Source organism: Mustelus asterias, chromosome 26, assembly GCF_964213995.1.
Source record: "Mustelus asterias chromosome 26, sMusAst1.hap1.1, whole genome shotgun sequence".
Taxonomy (NCBI): domain Eukaryota; kingdom Metazoa; phylum Chordata; class Chondrichthyes; order Carcharhiniformes; family Triakidae; genus Mustelus; species Mustelus asterias.
In genome coordinates this window covers 29,534,010-29,546,455 of record NC_135826.1, presented here as the reverse complement: position 1 = coordinate 29,546,455, position 12,446 = coordinate 29,534,010, and the positions used below count along the sequence as shown (strand labels likewise).

General features: G+C 43.4%; 1 protein-coding gene across 1 annotated transcript in view; it reads left to right on the top strand.

Annotated features, from left to right (window-relative positions):
* The window catches only part of onecut3b (one cut homeobox 3b), a 118,739-nt gene extending 106,908 nt beyond the window's left edge, over window positions 1-11,831 (top strand). Inside the window, exon 2 of the mRNA XM_078198775.1 lies at window positions 11,539-11,831. Coding sequence (XP_078054901.1) covers window positions 11,539-11,831 — 293 coding nt within the window. The remainder of the gene's footprint in view (window positions 1-11,538) is intronic.
* Window positions 11,832-12,446: the final 615 nt, after the last annotated feature.

Below are 12,446 nucleotides of genomic sequence, written 5' to 3'. Positions count from 1 at the left end.
GAACAGTCAAAAGAGATTAAAAGACACAAAATGTGTGTCCACCAATCTGCCAAGTTTGTGGCCTGCTTAGTGACACATACATCAGGAGTACCTTACAGGATTGAGCCCAAAATATTGCAATATGTGACCGATTGCAAAATAAGAAATATTGCGGGATGATCATGAATTTGCTGATGTGCACCATTCTTGAAGAGACAACCCTCTTGCCACACAAACCTGTAGACCAGTTTGAGCAGAACACTCTCTGGATATGAATAACCTGAGAATGGAGAGGTAGAAAAAAGTGAGGGTGAGAATGGAGAGGTAGAAAAAAGTGAGGGTGAGAATGGAGAGGTAGAAAAAAGTGAGGGTGAGAATGGAGAGGTAGAAAAGGGTGAGACTGAGGATGAAGAGGTAGAAAAGAGTGAGGCTGAGAACAGAATAGTAGGAAATTCAGTGACTTCACAGCACAAGGAGATGTAACAAATTGCAAGTAAATATTTAATTTAACTCCCCAAACTAGATAAAGCAATTAGTCAGAAAAAAAAAACTAGCTAAGTAGATTGAATGCATAAGCTTTAATTAAATAAATAAATGAAACAAGGTTGGACAGTGATGGCAGTTCAGGAGGAGTGCTACAACTGCACCATGTGGGAGTTTGTGGAGAGCAACACAATCCCAGTCAATCTCATCTGCATAGGTGTTTGCTCCACCTGATTGCTGAGCTGGAAATAGAGGTGTAGACATTGTGGGGCATTATGGGGAAGTAGAGTTTCCTGAACATTTGGATCATACCCATTCATTTAGACAGTGGTGTAGGCTGGTTAGTGGCCAGGGGTGGGAGGATCCCCAGAGGCAGTGCTGGAGGACCCTTAGCCTTTTTTCTGAACCAACATGTTATGAGGTTTTTACCGCCTGTTGTGATGAGGGCAAAGTCTGCAGTATGGATGAGCAAGCATCTCAATGAATCATGTTTCAAGTGAGGGAGACTGGGAAAAACATGTGGGTGGTAGGGGACAGTATACTCAGGGGGATAGATACCATTCTCTAAAGTTTACGACTGGGAGTTCTGAAGAGTGAGTTGCCCTTGATGCCAGGGTGAAGGATAACTCCTCCTGACTGGGGATTAAGTTAGAGTGGAGGGAATTCATCCAGTGTCATAGACCATGTAGGAACCAACCATACAGTCCAAAGATGCATGGGTTAGGTGGATTGGCAGTGCTAAATTGCCCCTTAGTGTCAGGAGGACTAGCTAGGGTAAATACATGGGGTTATGGAGATAGGGCCTGGGTGGGATTGTGGTTGGTGCAGACTCGATGGGCTAAATGGCCTGCTTCTGCACTGTAGGATTCTATGATATTCTGTGATATTTTATGAAGTTGGAACTAAGAGTTCAGCTAGGAATTACTGTGACACTATCATTGCCATGAACTTCATCATTCCTCTTTATAAAGAAGCACTAATCCATTTCAAGTAAATGGTTTAATGCCACTAAATAGCAGGAAAGGGATTTGATCTGAGCCTGTGAAATTTTCAAACAATAGCATCGCTCACAGTAATTTCGGATCTTTCATGGCGTTGCAGTAAAATTCAGTAATAATGATGCCTGGGATGTGTTGGAAACTGCTAAATGGTATGACTGGTACAGCAAATTAACTGATACTCAAGAACAGGCCAATGAATTTTGGTGGTGTAGAAGTTGAAATTAACTTGTCCAACGTGTCAGTTAGCCACAGCGACTGGACGCAGGGACTCATTTGGACTCCTTTCCTGTATAAAACACACCCCAGTCTTCACTTTTATAATACGTGTTGCAGATCACTTGAGGAATGTGTGGCCGAGTGCATACGATTTACAGAATCAAACTGACATTTGTCTTCTGGATCCCTCCATGGAATAGTTACCCTATCTTTGGCAATGCTTTTGCACTGTAGGTTTGCCTCATTGTCTCTGCATCTGAGTTCTTTATTGCAACTGCAATGGGCTGAACATAGAATCCATAGAACATAGAATCCTTACGGTGCAGAAGGAGGCCATTTGGCCCATCGAGTCTGCACCAACCATAATCCCAGACCCTATTCCCGTAACCCCACATATTTACCCTAGCTAATCCCCTGACACGAAGGGTCAATTTAGCATTGCCAATCAACATAACACGCACATCTTTGGACTGTGGGAGGACACCAGAGCACCCGGAGGAAACCCACGCAGACACGGGGATAACATGCAAACTCCACACAGTCACCCAAGGCCGGAATTGAACCCGCGTCCCTGGCACTGTGAGGCAGCAGTGCTAACCACTGTGCCACCATGCCGCCCCAAGGGGAGGGTGGAATGGGGAAGGAAGAGGAAACCTGGGAGTCTTGTCTGATGATTTCTTTGCAATGGCATAACCTGTACCCAGAATGCAGCAAAAGAGTTGAAGTGAGAGATAGTTCTTCTCTTGTCTGAGGTTAAACAGTCTGCGATTCACCAATTCTGCTGATGGAGAGCCCTTGGGACTAAAACATTCACTTTTTCAACGAAGAATCGAATAGCCTTATAATGAGAAGACAATGTGTTGTCAAATGCCTAGTGAAATGGCTTGGCAAGTCATTCAGTTCAAGGGCAATTAGGGATGGGCAAAAAAAATGAAAAAAAGCACATATTTCTCTCTTTCTGGAGACTGACTGATCAATTTCCTGCATCTTTCACCTCAGCAAGATCATTTATTGCATGCTAAAGTCATTAAAAATGTGATGTTAACACAAACAATCTGTTAAATTACACTTGTCACCTCATACATTAAGAAAAGTAATTTGCATAAAACTGGAATGACAGTTCTTCACTCTTATACAAGGGGAGGCACAAGGAGCTAATTTCGATTGCCATTTGCAGCCTACCAACTTTCCCCTCAGAGGGCAGCCGTTTTAGACCAAAGTGTTTTATTTATTCTTTCATGGGATTTGGGAGTCACTGGCAAGCATTTGTTGCCCATCCCTAATTGCCATTTCAGAGGGCAGTTGAGAATGAACCCCATTGCTATTGATTTGGAGTCACATGTAGGCCAGACCGAGTAAGGATGGCAGATTTCCTTCTCTAAAGGACATTAGTGAACCAGATCGTTTTTTTTTACAACAATCATTGATGGTTCATGGTCATCATTACTGAGACTAGCTTTTGGGTGGGATTTTCTAGCTCCACCCACCCACCGCGGTCATCAGATCCCACCAAAAGTCAATGGGCTCTTGGCTGGGCAGCCAAATTTCCTGTGGCGGGCAGATCTCTCCACGATGGGTCTGGAAAATCCCAGCTTTTAATAATGGAATTGTACCATCTCCCATGGTGGGATTTGAATCCGGATACCCTGGGCCTCTGCATTGCGAGTCAAGTGGTATTACCATTCCACCACCATCTCCCATAATGGAAAGGCAAAGAGGAAAAGAAGCTGACAGAATTGGACATCACCCACTGCGGTGCCTTATCCCTGACAAGCTTCAAACTGACTGCAGGAATTTCCCAGCATCCTCCTGTAAATTCAGGACTCCTGAAAAAATGAACAAGCCAAGCGAAACAATGAAAACAGCTGTGGCAGATTGGGAGAACACCTACATAACATCTGGGGTGGCACGGTAGCACAGTGGGTGGCACGGTGGCACAGCGGTTAGCACTGCTGCCTCAAGACGCCAGGGATCCGGGTTCGAATCCCGGCTTGGGCCACTGTCTGTGTGGAGTCTGCACGTTTTCCCCGTGTCTGCGTGGGTTTCCTCTGGGTGCTCCGGTTTCCTCCCACAGTCTGAAAGACATACTGGTTAGGGGCATTGGCCATGCTAAATTCTCCCTCAGTGTACTCGAACAGGCGCCGGAGTGTGGTGACTGGGGATTTTTACACTAACTTCATTGCAGTGTTAATGTAAGCCTACTTGTGACACTAATAAATAAACTTTACTCAGCAAGATTTTACATATACTTAACAAGAAACAGTGAAAACAACACAGTGATTTCCCATCTTTCAAGATCCTGGTATTCTTGGTGTTGCCAGCACAGGCAATGTCTCATCCTCAAGTGATGTTGAACTGTGCCCAGAAGAGTCAAACCCCAGAAGCCATGGTACCATTGCCCCAACAAAGGCACTAATTCTCCAACCTTTAGTCCTCGGTCTCTCATTCTGCCTTCCTTTTTTTGAAGATGATCCAAATTTATCCCTCCTAATGGCTACAGGGTGCAAACCATCTTGTGTTACCTCATCTCTGTAACTAGAGCCATGCAGATTAGAGACAAGTGTTCACCCCTTTTCCCCTGGGCCCCTCGGAGTTCACATTATAAACAAATGCACATTTCTGTCCAGATGCAGAGAAACCATGAATAAAGTCACATTCTCTGGTCAACATATTTCAACCCAAACCCCACTGATATCACAGAATAAAGGTTCGCCACTGATACAGATCAACTAAAGCAATACACGGTTTGTTTAAACATAGTGTTATCTTAAGTTCAGACTATTTTAGCCATTCCTTCAAACTGATTTTTAAAAAAACACTGAATTGTATTGTGGGTCATGAAGATACATACAGCTGCTTCAGCTCAGGACTCCAAAGAACTTTGTCATAAAATAATAAAACTATTTTGTTTCTTCACAAAATACTCATTCCTGTTCTGCAATTAGCTTGACTGTTAATTGTCAGACAGAAATTCGAACAGACCCTTTCGAAGGTAGTTAAGGAATAAATTCCAAATATATTAGATTCTAACAATTAGTAGAATTATCAGAATGTTCACTTTCCACCTCCCTACAATTAAATCTGGGATGAGAAGGTTTGTGGATGGCATTCCCACCCAAAGGCCAGTTGAGGTCCTTATGTAGCCACTTAAGAGACTCATCACTCCTTATTCAACCAGTGGCAGGGTGTGGTTTGCCTGTGGCCTTTTGCAGGGGAGGTCCCTCATTCTCAGGCACTCTGCCAAATCTAGGGATCCAGCATCAAGAAGAGAAGGGGATTCCTGCAGGAAAGAGCACCCTCTACTCTTCCTGTTGATGCCCTTCGCTGATGCTTCTCCCACCCCCTTGCTAGAAAGCTCATCGCGCCCCACTTACCTGACTCCAGAGGATCCATCACTCATCCTCTGTCTAGGTCCCAGTGCAATGTCGACTATGGCCACCACTTCTGGTGTCACTGCCGACACTCAGAGCTTCCAGCCTCAAGTTAGCCAGCTGTTCTCAGGGACTAGATAGGAAGGTCAGCAGTTAAATGTTCCTGATGGAGCCAGCTACCCCAGCAGTGGGTTCCCAATGTCAATTAGGAATTGTATTCTTTCAGGGGTCCCAGTGATCAGCAGGGGTGCTACCAGGTTTTGTTGCACATGTCAGACTCCCCACATTAACTTGTTCCCTTTATCTTTTTCCTATATCATCCTTATCTTTGCTCATATCTGTATTTTTATACATAATGCAACTACTGTTATCCCTTATCTCACTTATTTGTTGAGTTGCTCATGTTAGTTTCCACCTCTTCTAATGCACGTATAACAAATCTAATATATTTGTTTTGTTGTCCCCTTAATTATGGATTTTGCACTTGAAATTCTGTGTCTCTCCCAAGCAGTGGTGGCAATGCAGAAATGTAGCTGTTACAAATGACTGTGGTTAAAAGAGGCCTCTTTTTCAGCCTTCTCATATGTAACTGTACCTGCAATAATCCTCTGCTGATCAAAGTGGTTGACAATGTAGTCAGATTGTGGAACAAACAGCACCCTGAGATCCCAGGTCAAGACATTCTGTTGAACCATTCTAACACTAAGGCGTGCCAGCCTGAATTAATGAGAAGAAGCAGGCTTCTGAATAACATAAATGACATTCTTAAATTGTAAATATTTATTAGTAACATAGCAGTGTCTAATATTAATGATGTGGAGATGCCGGTGTTGGACTGGGGTGGACAAGATGAGAGGTGACACCACACCAGATTATAGTCCAACAGGTTTATTTGAAATCACAAGCTTCCAGAGCGCTGCTCCTTCGTCAGGTGAAGACTTCACCTCAAGCTTCGAAAGCTTGTGATTTCAAATAAATGTTGGACTATAATCTGGTGTGGTGTCTCCTCTCATCTAATATTAATGGAAGTGAATTTTTTACACAAAGTATTTGGCCCAGTTTGTTCTTTTTAAGTTTGGCCTAACTATTGGGTGTACATGATAAGGATGCTTGCTATTGAGTTTCAATGAGATTGAAATGGCTTCAATGACACATAAGGAATGTATTATCTGCAAATTCTGTGGGCACTGCTCTAACACACTTGTTAATCCATTAACAGTTCCACTCTGATCTGATTTGATCTGAAGTCAACATAATTCAAAATACTGGATATTTCAAACTTGAATAGCCCTAAAAACTCCAGAATTGCTGTTTCATCCAGGCTCTTAATTCAAATGTTTAAATAAATTTAAATTTTTAGCACCAAAACAAGACTGAATATTCAGGCTGTCGATTTCATAGGAATGCATGAATATTTTTCCTACAAATTGCCTGACAGTAAGTTCAGCGGCTGTATGTAAAATCCTAATCTTGTTGCAGGGCAAAGTGACTCTTGAAATCAATATAATAAATGATTATGATAGAATTATTCATACATGCACCTCTGCCTTTGAAAGATCTAAAATAGTTCACTTTTAGTCATTTGGTAGTGCAGAATGTGTGTGTTGTTGAGAAAATGGATATGCTCTCAAAACTTTTCATCTTGCACCCAACAGGACAATTCACAAGAACCCCAGTTGTAAAGGGAACAGCAATTTATGCTGCATGAGGAGACAGTGCTGATTGGTTAGCAAGTGGACTCTGATTGGTAAAGGGGTTACCATGAAGAATTGTCCTGATGAGTGCAAGATGAAAAGCTTCGACAGCATGTCTCTTTTTTCAGCAATATTGATAGTTTACTTTCTCATTGAATGGAAAGGGAATTTTTATAAATTGCTGAATCTGGTGCAATGTAGATGGAAAACGGGGTCAGGAGAAGTTTTATAATAAAGCTTCTGTCCGGTAAATGTGTGTTCTCCTTCATTTTAATTTGACTCAGATTTTCTTTATGCCAGGTCTGTTTCATTAAATTCCATTTTCCAACCTGTTGTTAATTTTCCCTGAGTCATAGGCTGGAATTCTCACACCATTCACACCCCGCTACCGATGTCAGCGAGAATGGAGAAACTGGCGCTCAGCCAAATCTCCATTTACTGCGGCAGGACCGGAGAATCCCAGTTACGGGTAACGTCGGAGAATCCGGCCCATAGTTTTCTCCTACTTCTGCCGTTAATTTTGTTTTTGGTTGCAGTTATCTTTCCATTTCACTATTTATAAAAAGTAATTACAGGAGTCAATTGACACAAAAGCAGTTATATAACTTGAGATTAGCTCCAACACTGACCTCTACAAAGCCAAGGAGTGCGAGATCCTTTACAGAAAGCCATCTCCCAACGTTTGGGTTTGGTGTCAGCTGGAATGCAAACCCAGTGTTGAGAGAAACTGGACTTTAGGAAGTGTGCATGCACGTGTTCCAGAAGCACTCTATAAATGGAGTAGTGGGTGTTTTTAATCCACAGAGGATGTTATTACTGCCTCCTTCCTGTCCTAAGGGCGGTATGGTTGCAAAGGGCGCATGGTGGCAAAGGGCAGCATGGTGGCACAGTGGTTAGCAGTGCTGCCCCACAGCTCCAGGGACCTAGGTTCAATTCTGGCCTTGGGAGACTGTCTGTGTAGAGTTTGGACATTCTCCACGTATCTGCGTGGGTTTCCTCCGGGTGATCCGATTTCATCCCACAGCCCAAAGATCTGCACATTAGGTGGATTGGCCATGGCATTGTCCCTTAGTGTCAGGGGGATTTGCAGAGTAAGTACGTGGAGTTACGGGGATAGGACCTGGGTTGAATTATCGTCGGTGCAGGCTTGATGGGTCAAATGGCCTCCTTCTGCACTGTAGGATTCTATGAATATTAATCAGCAGCCATCAAGGAAATGAGTCTTGGGGATAGAAATTTGTGTTGGGCAGTGGCACAAAACAGATGGTATCAGATCGGTTGTCTGTTATACCCATCATCTGATATTTCATTTGATTGACTGCGATGAAGCTGCTATCAGGCACAGTGTATAATGGGCGGCCAAACTGATACCACCAAATTTTGCTGGCACCCAAGATGCCTCTCTATGTATACAGCTAGGCACCCACTCACAGCGCTCTCTCCTGATGGGCTAAATGCAAGTCACAATGCACCTTATAACTTCTGGCTGGCTTCACTGCACTCAGGTTCGATATGTGGCTAAGGACACAACCTCAGGGATGGTTCTGAAAAAGGTTACACATAGAAGCAAGATGTTGTGAAAAGCAGGGACCAGTAACGGTGTTAACTGAGTATGAAAGCATCTTGATGCTGTGAAGATTGACATTGTTGGAGCTCCATGGATTGAATTAATGATGATACTCCAGCAATGTTAAAAAGAAATAATGAACAGTGAATGCTGGAAAAGCTCAGCAGGTCTGACAGCATCTCCAGTCTGAATGACTGAACTAAACATTGAGGTGTCTTCACTGAGGGACATTCAGGAAGTCAGGCAAAAGAAGAAGCTTTTCTCTGAAGAAGAGTCATACGGACTCGAAACGTTAACTCTGTTTCTCTCTCCACAGATGCTGCCAGACCTGCTAGGTTTTTCCAGCATTTTCTGTTTTTATTTCAGATTTCCAGCATCTGCAATATTTTGCTTTCAATGTAAAAAGGAAACTGAGTATCCTGAAGGAGAAATTCATAGGCCACATTTCAAGGTCTGGGAATGATATAAGGAATCCATTATTCAGCCCTGAGCTTATATATAATTTGCAAATAAAACATGGATATTGATACTTTTCACATATTGTTGAGATGAACATTATCGCAAGTTCTGGGGCCATTGTAATGGCCTAAAGAATAAATATGTCTTATATTTTGCTAATGAGTGCCTGAACTGTGTCAAAGTCTTATCAATTGGCTAATGTAATCAGCCAGATTTAGTTCTGTGAACCAATACGGCATTGCTTGTTAGACTTCCGCATGTCCATAGACTTTCTATGGCTGCTTATCAGGAACACAAAGTAGACACAGCACCCTCTACAGAGCATTTGGGACCTGTGTGAAGAGGGAAATTAGCTTAACCAATCCTACTGAAGAATCCTTACAGAGCAATCGAACGTGTAAACCGGGAAGTGTAAACTGGACTATTGAATTCAGTGTCAAGTCAGTTACAGAAAGCAAAATGAAGAGAGGAGATATTTTAGATTGAGTGAGAAAGCACGTAGAGTAAATGCTGGAAAGAAAGACATTTTGTTGAAGCTTTTCATTTTGTCATCAGGACAATCACAAGAATACCAATGTCAGGGGAAACAACAGGACTCTCTTCCCATACAGTGAAAAGTTGTTTCTCCTGACATTGGTATTTTTGTGATTTTCCTGATGAGTGCCAGACAAAAAACTTTGACAAAATGTCTTTTTCATCAAAACCTATGTTCTGTACTACCAAATAACTAAAGTAAAAACGTTCTTTTAAAAATCTCGAACCAAAATTAAAATCTGGAGGAATGAGACACCACACTTGAAAAAATTAATTTTCTATGCTAGAGGTTGCTTGGCAGCAGTTAAGACTTGCTTCAGCATGAACAGAGTTCTACGCTGAATTGGACAAACTCCAAACTTTTTTTGACCTATGTATAGCACCTTAATACATTTTAATGTATTTGAGTGAACTGTTAGATGGTGAGGTGCCTTCTTTGCACAACATTTAGAGGAACGGGGCACCTTGGATGTCTTTGCATAACTGTGCATGTATATACGGTGGGCATTGTTCCTGTAGAGTAGTACCACGTTTGCTTTACACATGAAAGATCCCTGGTTCGAAACCGGGTAGAAACATTATTAACTCTCAGTGTGAGGCAAGCTCTATAGATCACAGTTACTGTTGAGTATTAATTGAATACAGTATCACGCTCAAAATTACTTTTGGGGGTCAGTTAGCTCAGTTGGCTGGACAGCTGGTTTGTGATGCAGAGCAATGCCAACAGCATGGGTTCAATTCCCATACTGGCTGAGGTTATTCATGAAGGCCCCGCCTTCTCAATCTTGCCCCTTGCCTGAGGTGTGGCGATCCTCAGGTTTGATCACCACCAGTCAGCTCTTCCCCCTCAAAGGGGAGAGCAGGTTATGGTCATTTGGGACTATGGGGACTTTACATATTCGGTGGGGGTTGCTACCCATATGTACATAAGTAACATGAGCGACACCTTTATTCTTACTGCAAAAATGTGGTCCGTTAATAACAATTAATTGGCAAACAAGTGACCTTACAAACAAGTGAGGGGACATAGCTTTAAATTGAGGGGTGATAGATATAGGACAGATGTCAGAGGTAGATTCTTTACCCAGAGAGTAGTAAGGGGGTGGAATGCCCTGCCTGCAACAGTAGTGGACTTGCCAACATTAAGGGCATTTAAATGGTCATTGGATAAACATATGGATGATATTGAAATAGTGTAGGTTAGATGGGCTTTAGATTGGTTTCACAGGTCGGCACAACATCGAGAGCCGAAGGGACTGTATTGCACTGCAATGTTCAATGTTCTCTGTTCTATGTTCCTTCTACATGGGTGTAAAAGATCCCTTGTGAGTTAGCTCCAGTCAGAAGGGTGCCATGGTAATTAGCACTGCTGCCTCACAGCGCCAGGGACCCAGGTTTCATTCTGGCCATGGGTTACTGTCTGTTTGGAATTTACACATTCTCCCCATGTCTGTGTGGGTTTCCTCCAGGTGCTCCGGTTTCCTTTCAGTGCTAAGATGTGCAAGTCAGGTGGATTGGCCATGATGAATTGCCCCTTAGTGTCCAATAATGTGTAGGTTAGGTGGACTGGCAGTGCTAAATTTCCCCTTAGTGTCCAAAGGTGTGTCGGTTAGGCCTCTTTTAGGGCAAACCAAATAAACCAACTCAAATTAACTCAGGGATAAAGTAAAAGGGGCAGCACCCCAAAAGGAGGGGGAACAGCCCGAAAGGAACAGAAGTACAAAGGAAACTTAAAACATCAAATCATAATGTGATTATCGGGGTCTGTAATGCACTCCAGCCCCAGCGGTGCCCAACTGGCGCAGAAGGCTTCAACTGCGCCTGTGGACACCGCATGCTCCCTCTCCAGGGAGACCTGGCCGCAAACGTAGCCGCGGTAGAGGGGCAGAGAGTCAGGATGGGTGTGTAGGTTAGGTGGATTGGCCATGCTAAATTGCCCCTTAGTATGTCCAACGATGTGTAGGTTAGGTGGATTAGCCATGGTAAATGCGTTGGGTTATGGGGCTTGGGTGGGATGCTCTTTTGGAGAGTCAGTGCAGAACTGACAGGCCGAATGCCATCCTTCTGCACTGTAGGGTTCCCATCCCAACGTAGAGTTATCCTAGAGTTTCTATCCCAATTTAGAGTTTCTAGTCCAACTGGCCCCCAGTTCCACAGCCTGGATGTATGCCTTTCATTTAAACTCTTTTTTTCTCTCTCCCTCTCCCTCTCTCTCTCTATTTTCTCTCTTTCAGCTTGCAAGCGTAAAGAGCAAGAGCAGAACCGAGACCGAGCCACCACCCCTAAAAAGCAGCGCCTTGTCTTCACCGATCTCCAGCGCCGCACGCTGATTGCCATATTCAAGGAGAACAAACGGCCATCCAAAGAAATGCAGGTCACCATCTCGCAGCAGCTGGGGCTGGAGCTTAACACGGTCAGCAACTTCTTCATGAACGCCCGCCGGCGGAGCATGGACAGATGGGTGGATGAGCCAGCGAGCACCGCCGGGCCACCAGCATCAGCTGCAAGCACTTTTACCAAAGCGTGACAAGAGGGGGAAAGCAGCAGGCCAAAAGGCAGGAGTGCCCTGCTACTTACTACACTCTGGAATTAAGACACACCAAAAAAAAACCAAAACCAAAAAAAAGGCTTTAAACCAAATAAAGACACGATTTTTAAAAATAAATAAATTCCAAAGAAAATCAAATCGGAGACACGTGTACACCTTGCTCCACGGCGTGGTTATAAAGGAGCTGCTCGGGAGATAAGTTGCACTGTGTCGCTGTCTGTTGATGCGGGTCTTGGAAGCACATAAAAAAAGTACATATTCGGGTAATTTTCGTGACAAACTCTCGCACTATTAAAGGTCATTATAGAACAGCCTGTATGAGGAAATGACCTAGTCATAGACTAACTATATTAAAAAGAAAAAAAAAGTTGTTTGTTGATATTTAAGTCTGGATGGAATTTATTTCCTAAACTGTCTCTTAGTCACCAAAGAAGATAACAAAAAGACACACAAACTTGTACACGGATTGGAATCCCAAAAACAACTATTCCCCTCCCCCCACTTACCCCCTCTCCCCAATCCGACCCTACCCCTCTCCTCCCCCCCCCCCCCCCCCTTCCTCCCTCCCCCCAAATAATAAAGATCCAAAATGAT